Source organism: Paroedura picta, chromosome 5, assembly GCF_049243985.1.
Source record: "Paroedura picta isolate Pp20150507F chromosome 5, Ppicta_v3.0, whole genome shotgun sequence".
NCBI classification, from domain to species: Eukaryota; Metazoa; Chordata; class Lepidosauria; order Squamata; family Gekkonidae; genus Paroedura; species Paroedura picta.
In genome coordinates, this window is record NC_135373.1 from 70,874,559 (window position 1) to 70,895,330 (window position 20,772).

Genomic DNA, 20,772 nt, shown 5'->3' on the forward strand with positions numbered 1-20,772 from the left:
CTTCAATTTAAGCCTAAATTTTGCAACAAGAAGCTCATGATCTGAACCACAATCAGCTCCTGGTCTTGTTTTTATTGACTGGATAGAACTTTTCCATCTTTGGCTGCAGAGCACATAGTCAATCTGATTTCTGTGTTGACCGTCTGGTGATGTCCATGTGTAGAGTCGTCTCTTGGGTTGCTGGAAAAGAGTGTTTGCTATGACCATTGTATTCTCTTGACAAAATTCTACCAGCCTGTGCCCTGCTTCATTTTGTACTCCAAGGCCAAACTTGCCTGTTATCCCGGTTATCTTTTGGCTTCCTACTTTAGCATTCCAATCCCCCATGATGATAAGCACATCATTTTTGGGCATTGCTTCTAGAAGGTGTTGTAGGGCTTCATAGAACTGATCAACTTCATCCTCTTCAGCAGCAGTGGTTGGGGCGTAGACCTGGATCACTGTGATGTTGAATGGTTTGCCTTGGATTCGAACTGAGATCATTCTGTCATTTTGGGGATTGTATCCCAAGACTGCTTTTCCTACTCTCTTATTGATTATGAATGCTACTCCATTTCTTCTGCGAGATTCTTGTCCACAGTAGTATACCTGATGGTCATCTGAATTAAATTCACCCATTCCTGTCCATTTTAGTTCACTGATTCCTAAAATGTCGATGTTCAGTCTTCTCATTTCTTGTTTAACCACGTCCAGCTTGCCTTAATTCATGGATCTGACGTTCCAGGTTCCTATGGAATAAAAATCTTTACAGCATCGGACTGTCTTTTCGCCACCAGTTACTTCCACAACTGAGCGTCCTTTCGGCTTTGGCCCAGCCGCTTCATTCATTCTGGCGCTACTCGTACTAGCCGTCTGCTCATCCCCAGTAGCATATTGGACACCTTCCGACCTGAGGGGCTCATCTTCCAGCGTCATATCGTTATGCCTATTGGAACTGTCCATAGAGTTTTCATGGCAAAGATACTGGAGTGGTTTGCCATTGCCTTCTCCAGTGGATCACCTTTTGTCAGAGCTCTCAGCTATGACCTGTCCGTCTTGGGTGGCCCTGCACGGCATAGCTCATAGCTTCACTGAACTACGCAAGCCCCCTTGCCACAACAAGGCAGCGATCCTTGAAGGGGGTTGCTGTGAGGTAGTTGGGTACAATTAATTTCTAGCTACTTCTTACAGTAATTTTTAAAATAATAATTGGAGGCCTATAATAAGTATTGAAGTTTGCAAGCTGAAAGTTTAAATATATCAGTCCAAAACCAGATGTTAATGGATAGATAATGCACTCATTACCTCTTTCCTGCTTCCTAGAATAATATTACTGAAATGAAAGGACATATGCCATGACACTTGCTTCTGCATAAATCTACCTAATATCTGAGAATGCAATAGAACTCCTTTTCGGGGTTGTCCTTCTGTGTTAGATGAGACATATGATGACTGGAGAAAGAGCCTTTCCAATGGAAAATTATGTCTGGGGCAGTTATGCTCTGTATCTTGGTGCTGGGGGAGGCAACAGTGTGAGGGCTTCTGGAATTCTGGCCCTGCTGATGGCACCTGGGATTTAGCCACTATGGCTCATTATGCACGGCCTCCGAAACGGCGATTTCGGGTCACATGGAAAATGTGGAGGGGGAAGACGCAAAGCACACCGGTTATGCATGGGACGGGACGCAACGGCGGCAAAACCCAGAGTAACCGATTATGCACAAGGCAATCCCGGCCCCGCTTCTGGTTGCACCCCGGTCACCCGGAAGCTGCGCTTTCTTCTGCATTTTGCTAACACATCTTTTTTGGCGGCATGCACCAAAGCTGCGGCCGGTTGCAGCAGGCACCATGCGTTATTGGTGATTTTAGTCGCCGCCATCCCACCTCGAATGTGCGTTATTCCCCCCGTGCATAATGGATCCTTGCGACCCAGACTATCACATTGGTTTGATTCAGCATGGCTTCTCTTATGTATTAACAGACCGATTATGCATGGGGCAGAAAGGCTGGGCAGGCAGTGACAGGGCAGTGGGGCTAATCCCTGCATACACATGACATTGTCACTATCCCTACCCCCTCCTGACCCTGGCCCAAATCAGGGCCTCAGATGACCCATGGCAAGGGAATGCAGAACAAGTCATGTTCCCTGTTTTGCCGCAGCGACCAGCAGAGGTCCGGCCTACAGGGACACAAAATGCCCCGTTTGGCTTTGTGGTGCTACAGAGCCAAACGGGGAGTTTCTACAGCTTCACAATGGTGGGAGAGCGGCATGTACTTATCCCACCATCCTGCCCGATGCAGCCGTCACTGTGCATAACCAGTCATGGGGTTACTAAAATGCAGCAGATTTATGATTAAATCTCATTAAAGTGCCAAATTAAGGCTTTCTAGTATTCAAGGCTTTTTATGGATTTATTTATTTATTTATTTATTTGTTTATTTATAGGACAATATTTTGGAGGGCACTGTAGTAGGGATGGACCAAACCCTAAAAATTCCAATCCTGTTTGGGGTTCAGGGCAGCCTCCATACCAAACCAATAGCCAAGCAGGAATTTCTATGAAGCAAACTTGGCAGCTCAAGTTTCTCCCTGCTGTGGCTTGCTGTGGCCAGAAGAAAGGAGGGGATAACTGGGGAAGGGTTAAATAGCTGGCAGTCATTTAACCCATCCATTTTGCTACAGAGTGGGAGAAGCGAAACAGATATGCTTAATGGCTCTTAGCCATTTAAACCTAACAGCTGATGTACCACTGTTAGGCTCACACAGTCTGATTTACTTCCCCTCACTTGAAAGTATGGGAGAGTGAAACAGACAGGTTAAATGGCTCATGGCCATTTAAACCTAACAGCTGACAGGTGGGCCCTGGCCTGGTGAGCTAAACTGGACAAAAGACTAATAAATGTTCTGGGAAGGTGTTTTCTCTGACCATAGGTTTGGGCAATACAAACTGTGTAAAGTTTGTGCAGAATTTTGGCTTATGAAAGGCTGCCATAGAAGTGGGTCATCACTGCTGCTCCCTCTTAAGAAAGGGGTAATTTCTTTTGCCCTTAATGATATGGTTAGATCCAAACCTGTACAACAGCCATGCAAAGTGGATCAGTGTTATTCCAGAGTATAGTTTGAGTTGGAGAAGCTGCAGTTCGGCTAATCTAAGGTTATCTGTTGGTTCAAGGCAGTGGCGAGAGTGGTTCTGGCAACAATCTTTTTTTATATGCACATTTCCAGATGTGCATTAAACTGTTGCATATAAACTGGTATGTTGCTCTTAGACCGTTTATGCACTGAGAACTTCACTGCCCCAGCTCTTGTGCAGGAGCACAAATAGGGGGTGGATGAGGCACACTGGGCCAAATGCTTCCCCATGTGGGTGCAGGAAGAGGTGGGGCAATCTGCCACGACTAAAACTCCAGCCTGCAACCTGGCATTAAACCTCCAGTGCATAAACGGTCTTATGGAGCATAATTTAAATCATGATGCAGGAGAAGCTGGCCCAGGATCTGCATGCAGTTTGGAGGTTTCCCTGCTGCACACAGACCTGTCTGGGAGCTCTCAGCTCATGCTACTCTAGCTGACCTTTGATACGGCTGAATATACAGCTGGAAAAATCAGCTTTTATTTGGGCTTGGCTAAACCAGCAGCTGAGCTGATTCTCTGACCTGTATTTTGCTTATATAATGTCCAAATATACCAGGACAAATGCACACCCTTGGTCAAAATACTAGCAGTGAAGAGCAGAATGGTTTATATTGTCCTATTATTTTTTTAAATAAGCTGCAGTTTACTTGAATTGTCACAAAATTAGTCTCAAAGGATTAATCCCATCCCTAAATCCTGTTCTATTTTGGCATTGCCTCATTTTCTCATGAAAGAGTGGATAAACTATATGACCGTTTACGCACTGGAGGTTTCATGTCAGGCTGCAGACTTGAGTTTAAGTCATGGCAGATTGTCCCACCTCTTCCTGCACCGACATGGGGGAGCATTTGGCCTGGTGCACCTCATTTGCCCCTGACTTGTACTCCTGTACAGGAGCTGGGGCAGTGAAGTTCCCAGTGTGTAAATTGTTTATGACAGAGCCCGTTCTTTACACTGAAATTCAAATCCAATTTTTGTTTTTATATGGGATAAAGAATTTTTGGATGATGTGAGTTTGGTGATATTTTAAAAATAACATTATTTTGAAATAACATATCCCCAAATGGTTTCAATATCTGGAAAAATATTTAGTTAAATGCAGTTGTTTTCACAACCTTTTGTTTTATAGTTGAAAGAAGAAGAAGGTATAACATTAATTATCGGATCAAGGAGCTTGGAACACTTATCCCAAAGTCTAATGATCCGTGAGTTCAGCTGTCATTTCTGTCTTAAACATAAAACACAACAAAAGAAGGAAGGGATGAAATTGATTTGTCAGATGTTGGCGTCAAACTGAATAGTTTTACTTCTGTATTGGTTTTTCTTCTAGTGGACATCTAATAGTAATGTTCTAAGTTTGTGTCTAATGATAAATGGTGACTTTAACTCTACATAATTTATTCTGATCCCTATAGTAAGACATATTAAACACTATAGCTGTTGCATGGAGAACTTGCCAAGGTAATACCATGCTCTGAGTTATTTGTGCTGTCCCTGAAAATTTCCATATTGTATGGTCGAGTAAGTTTATAAGAATAAGCAAGGTATTATATATGAAGGATTTTATAGAGATGAAGATGATTGGTCAGCCATAACAGTTCCGTTCCATGGCCGAACTGCTCAATCTATGCAGATGTGTATAATGAAATCAATTCTTTTAAAAATGAAAAGCAGTGTGAGGGGATGATTTTAGGTGAGAAGCAGTATGTATGTGGGGGTACTTAACCTAAACCCTACCCAAGTTTTCCCAGTACACTTGTTTCCTCACCTCAAGCTGCTTTTCCTCTGATGGATCCCGGAATACTATGCCCAAGAAAGGGAAAAGCCCCCTCAGCCTTTTGTAGGGAAACAGTGTGGGAGGGAAGGTAGCAGAGTCCCCCCTCCCTTACAGTGCTTGGAGCCACACAGAGCAATGAAACAGTTTGTAAGGTGAATTTCCCAATGGCAATCCTACTGTTAGTCAAGTCAGGGGACTCCTGATTTGGTTTATGTCACATCTATCATATACCTAGGCTCCCAGGAAAGCTACTAAGCCAGTGTGGTGTAGTGGTTAAAAGTGGTGGTTTCTAATATGGAAAACCAGGTTTGATTCCCTGCTCATTTACATGCAGCCAACTGGGTAACCTTGGGCCAGTCACAGCCCTTTTAGAGCTGTTCTGGCAGAACTTTCTCTGCCCTAGGACCCTCACAGGATGTCTGTTGTGGGGAGAGGAAGGGAAGGCCATTTCTAAGCCACTTTATTTATTTATTTATCATACTTATATATGATAACTTTGTTATCATATCATATATATATGATAACAGCCTAACTTTGAGACAACTTCTCCTAAAAAAAGGAAAGATATATAGCCTTTGACTTTATTAAACAAAGCACAGGAAAGTTCCCAGACCACATCTACTATAGTTTAAGATGACACTCTTCATATATCCCCAGTAAGCCTTACTTGATATATCTTGATATAATTCTAGGATGATGCTAAATACTTCCCTACCCAAATTCCTCTCTTCGTGCAAATAATAATAATAATAATAATAATAATAATAATAATAATAATAATAATAATAATAATAATAATAATAATAATAATAATAATAGTTTGTTCTTATATTCCACTTTTCTCTACCTGAAGGAGTCTCACAGTGGCTTATAACTGGCTTCCCTTTCCTCTCCCCACAACAGACACCCTGTGAGGTAGGTGGGTCTGAGAGAGCCCAGATATTACTGCTCAGTCACAATAGTTTTATCAGTGCTGTGGCGAGCCCAAGGTCCCTCAGCTGGCTGCATGTGGGGGAGTGCAGAATCGAACTCAGCAGATTAGAAATCTGCACTCCTTACCACTACACCAGGCTGGCTCTCAAAAAGCATTTACTCCTCCAACAAAGCTCCTAAAAACTGAAAACATGCCAAAGCAGAGGAGGGGGAAATTTGTCCCTCACTACAAGTAATCGTGGCGCAGAGTGGTAAGGCAGCCGTCTGAAAGCTTTGCCCATAAGGCTGGGAGTTCAATCCCAGCAGCCGGCTCAAGGTTGACTCAGCCTTCCATCCTTCCGAGGTCGGTAAAATGAGTACCCAGCTTGCTGGGGGGTAAACGGTCATGACTGGGGAAGGCACTGGCAAACCACCCCGTATTGAGTCTGCCATGAAAACGCTAGAGGGCGTCACCCCAAGGGTCAGACATGACTCGGTGCTTGCACAGGGGATACCTTTACCTTTACCTTACAAGTAATCTGGTTGGTTTAATAGGCTTACAGAGAAAAAGAAGAATATCCCTCTTATTGCCTTGGGCAGGATACCACAACAACTCTGTATTTGCATATCAGGCATTCAGATTTGAAGAAAGGGGTACTGATATGAATGTGTGCACTATAAATATAAGCTTCAGTCCCCTGAAAGGAGATTAGCATCCTTACAGGAAGTGCTGTGTTTAAAACTACTAAATATTAGCTACTAATATGTACCACTTATCACAGTGACACCCATGCAGCTGGAACTTTGCACTGACATATTTGTGGAGCCTTCTGTTATCTGTTGACACTTCAGACTGTTTTCAAGTTTGTCTTGACAAGCCACTTTGAATGAAATCACCCGTGAGAAACTTTAATGCCATCCTGATTTCTACCGCATCAGCCAACTATAAACTAATCTTCATTCTGTTACTGATGCTGCTAATATTGCCTTGGGAAGTACCTGTTCATAGAATGCAAGAATCATCCCTAAATCCTGAACAAGACTTTGTTTGGATTACTATAGACATCCTGAAAATCATTCCAGCATTATGAATGAAACATGAATGGCACTCTGTTTATTGCAATACCGATCCAGCTAAAGCTGGTGTACCCAAATTAGAGACTGGGGACATGATAAAAATACAATGCCCTTCTAATATATCAACATCCTGTTGTCACAGGTCATCAGGGGAATGATCACACCCTAAGCAAGCTATGAAATTAGATCCATTAGGTTTATCCAATGTGTTGATTCAATCTAGAGACACTCAGCAACTCCAAGTGTTCCCCATTTCATCCATTCAATCATTTATTACAGTTGTTCTATAAACACCTCTTGCATTGATTGATTGGTTGTTTGGTTACCTTTCCTCTTCTCTTGGTGTATTTTACAAGCAATAATTAAAACATCACAGATTAAAACCAAATAAAATAAAGATGCCTGCTGTTAATACCACATCAAAAATCCTAGCAAACAAAGAAGCCTTGTGCTGCCTTCTGAAGATTTCCAGTGAGATGGTAGACTCTCAGCTTTTCAAGAAACTCTTTCCATGGAGTAGGAGCCAGGCTCTTATATACACTGTGGTTATAATGTGCATAAAGGTAGTAGGCTGGCACATTGCACACCCAGAATGAGGATTTGCTTAAGATTGCATTGATCTCAAGCCATAGAGGTCTTGTAATACTACATGGAATGGCTGCAAAACTCTGGTTTCTGTGTATCATCATCAGTGAGGTTCAGAGTTAAGTGAGACTTTTTTCTCTCATAAGCATAAAAGCATCCTCATTAGAAAGTCTGGTAAAATACGTAGTATATTTGAAATGATCTTTAAAAATTTAGGCTTAAATTCTTAGTAATGTATGTTTCCTAGTTCATTAATGCAGAAATACTGCACATAGATTTTAATCTTAGAGTTAATAATAAAAGCAATTTTCACTAAAAATATAAAAACTGTAATGGTAGAATCATGATATTACATTTAGCTTTCCCACAAAAAGTCACTTTATTACTTTCTTTTGACACTTATTTTCATTCTGGGATTAATTTTACTATATAAGGGCTTCTTAACTATTCTATTAAAATTTCCATTCAGAAGCAATAATATCTAAGACTGAATAATGGCCGTGTAAATCATTATTTCATATTAATGTAAAAGATTTTGTACGTTCTTATGAATTTTGCTGACATGCACAATTGTGAAAAGGTTATCTCTACTTTCTGCAGTGATATGCGTTGGAACAAAGGAACTATTTTAAAAGCATCAGTGGAGTATATCAAGTGGCTACAAAAAGAACAACAAAGAGCCAGAGAATTAGAACATAGACAGAAGAAATTAGAGCAGGCTAACAGGCGACTTTTACTACGCATTAAGGTTTGTGCTGGAATGTACTTATTTGGGGCAAAGTTCTACCAATTTTATATATCACTATTTATCGTTCTGTCACCTTATCTGAAATACTTTTTGCATTAATGAGTAAATTTTTTCTTGCATTCTTACACCATATTTATTACATTATAATAAAATACGAAGACTACTAAGTGTATTCTGCAAGGTAATGTATATCTTGTTTTAAAATGCAGCTTTCCAGTTCTACCCATGTTGAAATGACAATGGAACGAAAAAGGATTTATTTGTTAGTAAAAAACAATATTTGTGCATTGAAGATGACATTATATGATTTTACAGTTTGAAAAATATCCATGACATTGTGTTACCTTGTGTATATTGAGCCACATTAAATTAAATAGCACATCATCTTCCCCAGGCTTATTGTAACAGAGCACACATAATTTACAACATATTTAATTGGGTAAGGTATCTGTTCTATTTCTTAATAGAATGCGGAATTTTGGTAGATAATTAGCGAGAAGAAATGGCAACAGAATTTTCTTATAACTTAGTACAGGGCATGATCCAGCCAAAGGTAGGCATTTTCTGAGTCTTAGTTGAACTGTTTCATTCAAATCATAGATGCCAGGAATCTTGAAATGAACACAGTAAATATTTGGATTCACTATGTTTGAACTTTTCATTACAAATTGAGCCCCTCAATGGATCATGATTTTGTCCTAAAAATTTGAATGAGCGCCATTTTGAGCAATATTGTGCCTATGTAGTAGCTCTGCAAACTTAAATGGACTTGCAAACTTAAATGGACTCCGGGGAATGGTAGAGGACAGGAAGGCCTGGAGGATCATTGTCCATGGGGTCGCGATGGGTCGGACACGACTTCGCACATAACAACAAGTAGCTCTTTTACAGGCTTTTCTGAGTATGTTGATTCATATGCTACAGGGTCATATTACAAGTAATTGGAACAGTTCATCATATTGTAGAACAAGAATCAGATGGCTGCAAATAAGTCTTCTCTTAAAAATAACTACAGCTTTCCTTACTGAGTCTCAGAATGTGCACGGGTGAGTTATTCCTGTAGTGCACAGTTTGTCTGTTAACAAATGCCAGGCATAATGTTCTTGGCAGTTATGATTGACTAAGAATACATTTAGAAAAACAAAATACCCAGTCTCAACAACCAGAGTTTGGCAGATTTGGGAGGAAGAATGGGAGGGAAACCACAGTTCTCATAGAATGATGTGAGAATGTGTGAATAGATTCGTCTCTAGACCTTGCCATTTGCTAATAACAGCATGGTGTTTGAATTTGGTAAATATTTGGGAATGCCCAATTTTTATTTTTATTTTTTTGGCTCTAGGAATCTGAGGCATCTAAATGGACCAACTGATAGCCAGAATTAAGGCATTAAAAGGAAGTGAGATCCCTTTAAATTCAGAGTTCACTCCCAGCCTAACTCTGGCAATATGGTGGTCCCCAAAAAATCCCAAAATTGGTAGCTGGAAGAATAGCCAAAAAAACCCAAATAAGTGATACCCCCCCCCCCAAATACCAGTAAAGTATTTGGGGAACATTTTTCCGACTAAGATTATTAAATGCACACCCTTATTGATGACCACAGAATTAAGGGGATCTGATAACCATCTTCAAGTATTTTAAAGGGTGCCATATAGAGGATGGAGCAGAATTGTTCTCTCTTGCCCGAGAGGGACAAATGGGATGAAATTAATTCAAAAGAAATTCCATCTAAACATCCAGAAGAAGTTCTTGACAGAGCGGTTTCTCAGTGGAACAGGCTTCCTCGGGAGGTGGTGGGTTCTCCATCTTTGGAAATTTTTAAACAGAGGCTAGATAGCCATCTGATGGAGAGGCTGATTTTTTTGAAGGCAAAGGGGTGGCAGGTTATAGTAGATGAGCAATTGGGATGTGAGTGTCCTGCAGAGTGCAGGGGGTTGGACTAGATGACCCATGAGGTCCCTTCCAACTCTATTATTCTATGATTCTATTGTTCTAATCAGGATACAGGGAAACACCTTGCCAATTTAAGGTACTTTATGTGGGGCTTTACTGTCTTAAAGAATGGGGAAGACAGGGAAGCAACGTAAGTCAAAAAGGGAAGCTATTGGAAAGCATTAATATGTAATCTTGCACATGTATTACTGCTTTCTTGGCATTATGTAAACAGTTCACACACATGTAACTGAATGTTGAACATTCAACTTTGCTTATTAGAGATGGTATAAATTGAAATGTTGGGTAGTCAAGGAGCCCTGATTAATATCAGTTTGTCTCCAAAATACTTAATTTCATCTGTCCATATGCCTAATGCACAACCCTGCCAAAGCCTGGCATGACTGAGACTCACTGAGTGAAACTGAAATGTAAAAATGTGGATAGCAGAGCTATCTACCCTTTAAGCCAGCAGGATATGATGCTGTTTAGAATTACACTGTTAATTTCTCATCAAGCTTAAATAGGATTTTATAGCACACAACACTGGTTGAGTTGAATCTGTAGTGTAAATAGTGGATATAAAATATACACATGCTTCGTGGTTTTTGGACACCTATGACTTTAAAAGCAACAGCAACAAAGAGAAGCAACAAAGCAATCTAGATCATATATTTCATTGAAGTCTCTATGTTAGTTTGTTGCAGCAGAAGTAAATAAAGGTATGCAGGAACCTGACAGGTTTTTATTCTAGGGTAAACTTTCATTGAGTAGAACTCACTTTGTTATTTATCACCAGTATTTGTGCACTGTATGTTCAGCATAGTATCAAAATAGATTTTGGAATTATTGTTAATGTGTTTACGAAGGTATCATTCACATTTTTATGTAGCATCCAACAGAAAAAAATCAAATAGCTTTCTAAAATGACAGTCTAAATCTTCTTGTCTCAAACCACAGGAACTAGAAATACAAGCACAAGCTCATGGCCTGCCAGTTATGTCTTCAGTCCGTGCCATAGACTTAGCATCCCAAGTCACAGAACAGCAGGTGTTCCCAGAAGACAATTCCGTCAATTATTCTCAACATCTTGCAGTGGCCCATGAACAACACCCTGATCTCAGAGACAAATCTGCAGCCTTTTCCGATCCACTTTCACATTTTACAGATTTGTCATTTAGTGCTGCATTGAAAGAACAAAAATTAGACAACATCTTATTGGATGATCCAATATCACCATTTGGGACAGATGCACTGTTGTCTTCCATATCTCCTGTTGCGTCCAAAGGGAGCAGCCGAAGAAGCAGCTTTAGCACAGATGATGGTGATGAGCTATAGCATGATAAAGATTGCATCACTGGGCTTTGTTTTACATGGTTTGGTGCTAAGAAATGGGGATATGAATTTACATTGCTCTTTAGCCCAATTTTTTAAAAGTCAATATTGCTTGCCCGCACAACCTATTGGGGAATATGTGCAACTGTCATAGAACCATAGCAGAATTTAAGGTATGTCTTTGCTTAGAAGTAACTGAGTGACTGTATTTGAACTTCATTGTTAATACAGTGTTCAATTCAACTAGCTTTTCCACTGGTGAAAAAGGCAGGAGAGGGTAAAAGGTTATGCTGGGAATTATGGTTCCTGCATGAACAAGAGCATGCATAATAGGGGTGGAGTAAGGAGCTTAATTAGGGGAAATTGAGTGAAAAAGCTGGCTGGGACCATCCATTGACACTAGTTAACTTATGAATTCACCTTTTCCTGCCGTTTTAAGTCAGCGTCACGTGACTTCCACAAGCTAAACTGCACATCTGTCAGGTCTGTGTTGAGACCATGGGACTGAATCTAGCCTAGTACATTTTCCAGTTCAGTTCACCCAAGATCAATTTATTAAAACACTTGGGCCTGCAGTCCAGGAAGGAGAACATACTGTTCTACCCACAATCTGGCAAAACTGGAAGGGCAAACTTTTTACAGGTGTAGCAAATCACAGTACAGCCTACTTTCTGCTGTTTACAATGCTCAGTTTTGCATACCTGAATGTACATAGTTCATAGTAGTGTACTAGAGTCATTTTCATCCCTCAGGCTTGAGATGCCTAAGCTCAATACTAGGAGGACCTGACAAAGCTCAAGGTAATATATAACAGTTGTGAGTTACATGTGTATTCCATAATAAAAAGAAGAAAAATGGTGCCAGGGAATTTTAAAGAATTTATTTCAAGTATCTTTCAAATTACAGTGCTAAATATATGGTACCATATTAACTAGCATATACTAAATGTAATAATACCCCTCAGATACCTTGAAGGCCACACATTTTATGTGATATAGTACAGACAAAATTGGAATTGGGTTGAGAGAGAAATACATCTAATTCTGCTATATGCACATGTTCCTTCCTACTTTATTAATCTAGATGTACTATCAAAAAAGTGGAAGAGGGTAACTATTCGTACTGAACTTTCAAAAAAGATATTGATTGATGAATTAATGGAGATTTAGGACGAATGCATTATTTCCACATCTGATGGGATAATGAAGACTGGTGTGGGAGAGCCAGTTTGGTGTAGTGGTTAGGAGTGCGGACTTCTAATCTGGCATGCCAGGTTCGATTCTGCGCTCCCCCACATGCAACCAGCTGGGTGACCTTGGGCTCACCATGGCACTGATAAAACTGTTCTGACCGGGCAGTGATATCAGGGCTCTCTCAGCCTCACCCGCCTCACAGGGTGTCTGTTGTGGGGAGAGGAATGGGAAGGTGACTGTAAGCCGCTTTGAGCCTCCTTCGGGTAGGGAAAAGCAGCATATAAGAACCAACTCTCTTCTTCTTCTTCTTCTTCTTGAAAAGAGTTAAATAGAATTAACTGTATAATACTGGTCCATCAGAAAATAAGCTGACAATAATTCTTGCCCACAGAGCTCTCAGAAAATGTTTACTGCTGTTTCTGAGTGAGAGAGCTATACAGTTTTAAATCATCCTTTCACAGAAAGCTTTCCTTTTAAAGACAACAATGGACAGGTTCTTAATCAAAAGATACCATAGAATAATAGAGTTGGAAGGGACCTCATGGGTCATCTAGTCCAACCCCCTGCACTATGCAGGACACTCACATCCCTATCGCTCATCTACTGTAACCTGCCATCCCTTTGTCTTCACAGAATCAGCCTCTCCATCAGATGGCTATCCAGCCTCTGTTTAAAATTTTCCAAAGATGGAGAACCCACCACCTCCCGAGGAAGCCTGTTCCACTGAAAAACCGCTCTGTCAGGAACGTCTTCTGGATGTTTAAATGGAATTTCTTTTGAATTAATTTCATCCCATTCGTTCTGGTCTGTCCATCTGGGGCAAGAGAGAACAATTCTGCTCCATCCTCCATATGGCAGCCTTTTAAATACTTGAAAATGGTTATCAGATCCCCTCTCAGTCGTCTCCTCTCTAGGCTAAACAGACCAAGCTCCCCCAACCTTTCTTCATATGCCTTAGTCTCCAAACCCCTAACCATCTTTGTTGCACTCCTCTGGACACATTCCAGTTTGTCAACATCCCTCTTCAACTGGAGTGCCCAAAACTGAACACAGTACTCCAAGTGAGGCTGAACCAGAGCAGAGTAAAGCGGTACCATCACCTCCCGTGATCTGGACACGATACTCCATTTGATACAGCCCAAAATTCCATTTGCCTTCTTAGCCACTGAGTCACACTGCTGACTCATGTTCAATGTATGGTCTACTAAGACTCCTAGGTCCTTTTCGCACATGCGACTGCCAAGACAAGTCTCCCCCATCTTATATTGGTGTATTTGGTTTTTTCTACCTAAATGCAGTTTAGACCACTTCTCAAGCCTATCAAGATCATCCTGTATTCTGTTGCTGTCTTCAGTTGTGTTTGCTACCCCTCCCAGTTTAGAGTATCATCTGCAAATTTAATAAGTATCCCCTCTAAACCCTCATCAAACATGAATGTGCAACATGATTTTCTGGTTTGAATTTCTACGTGGGTTCTTGATCACTGATATGAACTCTCTTGATTTTAGGAGAAATGTCTGCACAAAAAATTGCAAACTGCACCAGTGTTTTAAAAAATAAAGCAAAGAACCCTACTGTGCAATGAACTAGCGGGCCAATCTGTATACCTTCCGTTTATACTCCTATACATCAGCCATTGGTCTGGGCAGGGATACAGCACAAGTTGCAACCTTGGCATAGCATGAGTGAGGCCAGTTTAAGAATTAATAGTTGTACAAATATGTCCATAGGGCTATGTGTCTGAATAGAGCTTCCTTCAGTGCCTTTGTTATTTCACTGACACTCAGCACAACACAAGATCAAGTCTTGGGAGAGCTCATATTGAGCTCCTTACAGAAAGGGAATAAACCTTATTGCTCTGGCTCATGCAGTACTTCCATGAATGGGAACACAAGATAGTCTTGGATTAATATTTGAGTATCTGCTACAAGTGTAGTTTATATGATATATGTCCAAAAGGCTTCTGATCCAGCTTTAATCAAATCTTAGTAATAGGTGTGTGCTCTTCATATGGCCGAAGCCCTAGGAAGTTCTACTAGAATATTCATTGGAGAGGAGGGCTAGATCATTTTTTTCTAATAACATATATTCAAAATTCATCTTATTACTCCAGTATACATGAACCAGTAAACTCATAATTATGCAAAAAAGAAGATGAATTGAAATATTGCTGTCTTGTTTAATTCATGAAATAGTGATAGATAGTAGAGGGGAAAACCCCACCTATAGTGTTTTCTGGTTTCCACTTTGTTGCTGTATAGAGATCCCTGCTAAAATTAGTGCAAACATTTTTTGTCAAACAACAAGAATGCTGTTGCTTTCAAGTACAAAGAACTGAAAATAATTCAGTCACTTAATCTTAATAACAACATTGCTATTATTAGACATTTGACTGTAATAGGGTTGTATATAAAATTGAGGGTATAAAATTATTGTAATTTAAAATTACATTAAGTCGTTTAGGTAGTTCAGGCATTTACATTACTATGAGAGTGTAGAGTCATTTTTATAATAATTGCTATTTTTCACTCTGAATACAATCTCTTGTTTTCTAAGAAACTGTATGTAACAGAATGTGCTTTATTACAGAATGCAATCTTTATTAAAATGCTTTTAATATGGACTGGTATTTATGTTTGTTAAAGGAGTGTAAAAATCAACCAGATGTTACACTAGCTATTTCTATAGATCTTCATGAAGATGTTTAGTTTAGACAGCTAATAAGCATCAAGTATAGCAAGAAGATAGTGTAATAACAGCTGCTGAACACATTTGCAAGGATATCCTAAGTAGGCAAGATGCTGAACAACTGCTAGACATTATAAGATATCATGATCCACTAACATCCCATTATATATTTAATACGATCTTCTTCTGTCTGTTTATTCCTGCTGCTAAGGCTTTGATTTATGAGAAGCATTTTCCAAATGTTGCAAAATTGCTGGCAGGCAAAGACGATAACAGTTAATTCACAGAGAAGCCCTAAAAAACCTTTTAATGTACTAGATGCTCCCCAGACAATTAAGGATAAACAGAATATTGTATTTTAACGTATAAAACATTTAAGAAAGCTGATAATTAGACAACATTTTGGCAATCTGAAGATACTGATGTTTAATGAATTTAAGTAAGAATCTGCGCTTTAGCGTTTAAAATGTTCAATATCAAAAGTGCTGCCTTTTCTTGAATATTTTGCTAGCTTTTGTATATGAGGGAAGTCTGTAGTGATTAAATAGGAATACAATTTAGCATGCCTTTGTAGTCTTTGTTTATACATTAAAACATGAATTCCCCCCTTTAGAAATCGTTAAATAGACAATGAACTTTTAAACTTTGGATTATTGCATTTTAACTGTTTTAGTTATGTTGCAAATATTAAAAGCTAATTAGTCCTCTTGCACTTAATTTAGAATTTGACTTGCCATGAATGGAAGTTTGCTTTGCATATTGCATTTCCTTAAAACTAAAGGTTCCTCACTTCTGAAGCCCATGGGTCCCCAGCATCTAGAAGAATTGGACTCTTTCGAGATGAAATAATAAGTGAAAATTGAATCACAATATACAAATTAAGAAACTTTGTGCACTGTCTACTCAATGAGAGACAATCCAAACCAATCAAATTTGATGACAGCATTATTTCTATTGACAGTGTGTCTATTAAACATAGCCCTGTGATGTTTTGATACTAATAAGTGTCAAGAACAAAAATCTAATCAAGGAATCTACAACAGTAAAGTATGCCAAGTGATGCTGGTTAAATCACTGATACCCATCATCTTAAATATATATCAGTTTCATTAATTGGCAACTACAAGACAAGTATAGAATGCTCAGGATGGTGAGATTCTGATATAATCCACCACACTGTGGTTAAGTATATGATTCATGTAATAAGAAAAAAGTGCCTGGAGGCTATTGTTCCTAGCATGGATTAAAATTTGCATATTGCTTCCTTATGTCAAAACATCTGGTGTCTGCAAATGCTAACATTCCGTTAAAAAGTTTCAGGAGCCATGGAAAGTGGTTCGGAAATATTGCATGTTACTTGTTCAAGCGTTATAATTGAATAAGAGGCTAGATTAAGGAGAAGAAGGGTCGCAGGGGAAAAAACAATTGTATAGTGAACATTATGGATTCACAGGGAGAAAATATATGCTGTAGAAGCTAAGGACACTCCTCACAGGATACAGGAACAAGCTTTTCCTTCTGACTTCATTAACAATGACAATTGTTCTTATTGAGGTCATATGGGACACCAGTGTGTCATTATTAAGATATATAAAGATATTAATTTATGACTAAAATTTAAGGAGAATACTTTACCCAGATGTCATTATTAATTCCAATACAGAACCTCCTGCAATGTTATTCTTAGCAACCACTGTAAACACACATCATGCTTGTGTAGGATGATGGATGAATGTAAGATCTGACAACCCAAATGGGATCATTTGACAATCAGCTTCCTTTCTGCAAGTTCATGTGTCCTGAGGCCTGTGTCAGATTCTAGAGGTGGCCCAGTTTTTGTGGGTCAATTTTGTAGGAATAACCTCATCCCCAATGAGAACTCATTTTTCCTCTGGGAGGGGGGGTGTTTCATGAGTCCTTAAAATTGGATTCTATAGATTAGAATGGCACAACAAAACCTTCTCATGGCTCTTGCAGGGCCGGTTTATCCATGTGGCACATGTGGCACATGCGACAGGCTCCACAATCCCAGGTGCTCCATGCAATGCCTTCTCCCCATGGATAAGGGCTGTAGCCTCTCTGCTCCCTCCCATTTCCCTCTTTAGGAATACTCAGAATGATACCCCTTTTCACTGTGGGGGTCCTTGCAACCCCAGTCTGGCAGCTCTGGCCACAATTGTAACCTGCTAGAACCCCACAAATCCTTAAACTGGCTCTGGTGCTATGGGGCCCACAAATTCTTAAATCATTATTGGGCCTTTAACCCATAATAAGATAATTTTGTTTGTGAGGCTCTCCTAATCCACATAAAGGACTTTTGGAGCAAGCAGTAAGCTGATATATAAAGTGGGGAAAGAGTCATTTCACAAACTCCTTCCAGGAACTCTTCTGCTGGATCCAGCCCAATACTTTCTCAAATCAGCATCCACTTGTGTATGGTTGTTCCTGCATTGTGTCAATACTAGGAATGTTCACCAAGAAAAAGTTCTTATAACTTTGATTGGGGGGAGGGGGTGGATTTTTTAAAACCGTAATTGCTTATTGTCAAGTGGGCCATTACTGGTTCAGGATTCAATTCTGTGTGGTTCCAGAGTTCAGGATCATTATTTATGACAAAGAATCTATATGAGGTCTGGCATAGTTGTTTACAAAGATAATGGCACCAAATCTGCAGAACATTCCCCTCCCCCCAAAAAAAAGTTTCAAGTGAATTGGACCCTGGGGGCCAGTTTTACAGACCCTCCAAAGGAGATGCCTGTCAGCACAGTCTCAGTTCCCACCACATAGTCCTAACATGACATTAAAAAAACAGCACCTGCCTGTCCTTTTCCACTCTTATTGTGCCTGATAATTTTTTAAAAAAGGAATCTTACCCCTGAAAACTCTGCATTTGCCATCCTTCCTTGATGTGAATCTGACCAGTTTTTTTTCCCCATGAGCAAAGTAAAAATGGCTTCCTTTGCAATTTCCACCACTCCCCCCTGACAGGCTGCCATCATGGGGATGTACTAAAATAAATGGCAGGAAGGCTTATTGGGAACAATTAGAGAGGCATGGAATTTCACTGTTTACAATGGGAGCCAGGGATGCGGGGCCATTGAATGATATTACAGCACAAAAAATGTTGTAATAAAAATACAGAACAAAGTATGAGAAACCTGTTCTGAGCCTGGAATGACAGCTTCCGGAGTAGAATAATGGTCCCTGGAAATAGAATGATGTCCCTGTGCTAAAATAAAATGTTCCAGGATTGGAATGATGGCCCCAGGACTGGTATCTGTGCTCTGAGGTCCATCATTCCCAGTTCCAGATTAGTTTGTTTGGTTCTGTGGATGGTATGCACTAAAATTAATTTCAGAAATGGTCAGAAGAAAGAGAAGGCGACTGTAAGCCGCTTTGAGCCTCCTTCGGGTAGAGAAAAGTGACATATAAGAACCAACTCTTCTTCTTCTTCTCATTGGAAACAATGGGAGAGGCTCAAGAGCCAAGAATGCCAACTGACTTGCATGGACTCCACTGAAATACATTAGAACACACAAAAATGGCAATGAAAATGCAGAATGGATTTTGAGAAATGTGAGAATGGGTCTTCAGGCATCTCTGATTGTTACTGAAGGAAATTCTTGTAATTCATTTAGGGGCTTTACGCACCAGGATCTTTGTTGCAAATTGGTCACTGAATGAAAAATCGCCATTTAAAATAGTGGAATTCGTCGTTATGCATACCTGCCTTTGTAGTGGAATCCAGTTGCGTTTTGTAGCGTTTCCCACAGCTTCCGGTCTCAGCAGAAAAGGAAGCGCTATTGCCAAGCTCGTCCCGCCCCTGGCCGTCAAGCAGCCAATGGGCAGCCGTTGGCATGCTCCCAAACAGCCCCTTTCCCTTTAAGAAAGGTTTTTAAAAAAAAAAAAAAAACAGACCCATTGTAATGAATCTGTGTAGATTCGTTGCAACGGAGAGACCCATCCAGCTGCCTAATGTGAGCTGTCGTTTGATCGTATGATCGTTGCCACGCTGCCTCGAGTGAAAAAAAAAAATCCCCCCCCTCTCACGGGCCCGATTTTCGGCTGAATTAATGTGTAAAAAATAAAGGGACTTTATTTCAGCAAACGGGCTTTTCTGTGGTTTGTGCTTAGTGACTAAAGGTGAAGGACTGAAGCCAGGGAAGCCTCTAAACAGAAAGAGGCTCGCTGGTGCGTTTATCCCCGCTCGCTCGGAGAAAAAAAAATGGCAATCGCTTCACCGGAAGTTTGGAGGACAGGCTCAGGAGGAGGGACTTTGAAGAAACCGCAACAATGTTAACGCACAGGTCTTTATCGCTAGTGTTGCAGATTGGTTGCAAGAGTGTAGCGCTTTCCGGAGGGTGAATCCACTTTTTGGGATTCCCCTGAAAGCGCTACAAGGAAGCACTTTTTGCAGATTGGTTTCAGGTGTGTGGCAGATTGTCTACGACGTCGTGCGTTATGGCAAATCAATAGCGTTTCCAATTGGCAACCATTGTGCGATTTTGAAGGTGTGCAAAAAGCCCCTTAGTATATCCCAATATAGAACTCTGTTGCTTAAGCCATAGAAGAACAAAAGGATTATCCCTACCCCACCCCCCAGAGGAAGGAGGGAAAGAGAACTGAAGCTTCTTTCCAAAGGTGATTGTCTGGAAGTACTCTGTGTTCCTCCCTTGGAAGACAGAAATGCCATTGATTGAGAAATCAGTAGAATTAAGGGGAAACATGAGCACATGCTGTAGCCAGCTAGTAGCAGCCAAACTTGAAAACAATGCAGATTTCTTTGGGAAAGTTCATTTCAGTTAGCTAAGAATCTTGGATTACGAATACCATTTCAGAATGAATGGATGTAATGAAACTGAAACAGCTATTTCCTTATATATCTATGCCTCAGATATTTGGTTTTGCATACCCTTAATCAAGATATTGTAATCTGGAATTGTTCATCTTGGGTTCATAAGCAAGTGCTAGATGTTAGAAATTCTGTGGTCCAAATATACATCATCACTGACACTCATGATCATTTCAAAGATTCAGTCATTGCTGTTACTCACATTCATTTTCATAATGGCATGCATCTCCATTTCCATTGGTTTCAATGGGAAACATTTTCAGCTGCAACTTCTTTATTTGAGGATGACATCTTTAGAGACCATTTGCTTTGCTGATGAAATTCTTCCTTCCATATCTCAGAGGGAGACAAGAAAGGATTTCAGTATTTTAAGCAATTAAATGCAAAACATTTGAAACTGAGTGGCAAAAAACAGAAGACTGAACGGCATTACTTACTTTCTTCATTTCCTTTCCAGTTCACTTTCATTTCTTAATGAATATAACAAATGCAATTTGATCCATATATTAGTTTGAAAACAAATATGTATTCCTAGAGAATATTGATTGATTGACTGAT

General features: G+C 40.0%; 1 protein-coding gene and 1 long non-coding RNA gene across 3 annotated transcripts in view; one reads left to right on the forward strand and one right to left on the reverse strand.

Annotated features, from left to right (window-relative positions):
• Positions 1 to 15,373, forward strand: part of TFEC (transcription factor EC) — a 42,445-nt gene extending 27,072 nt beyond the window's left edge. For both annotated transcript variants that reach the window (XM_077338455.1, XM_077338454.1), the window contains exons 6-8: positions 4,245 to 4,320; positions 8,067 to 8,214; positions 11,107 to 15,373. In XM_077338455.1, the coding sequence (XP_077194570.1) occupies positions 4,245 to 4,320; positions 8,067 to 8,214; positions 11,107 to 11,484 (602 nt within the window). In that variant the 3' untranslated portion in view covers positions 11,485 to 15,373. The remainder of the gene's footprint in view (positions 1 to 4,244; positions 4,321 to 8,066; positions 8,215 to 11,106) is intronic.
• Positions 15,374 to 20,478: 5,105 nt separating this feature from the next.
• The window catches only part of LOC143839079 (uncharacterized), a 36,803-nt gene continuing 36,509 nt past the window's right edge, over positions 20,479 to 20,772 (reverse strand). Inside the window, exon 4 of the long non-coding RNA XR_013231590.1 lies at positions 20,479 to 20,550. This is a non-coding gene — a long non-coding RNA (uncharacterized LOC143839079). The remainder of the gene's footprint in view (positions 20,551 to 20,772) is intronic.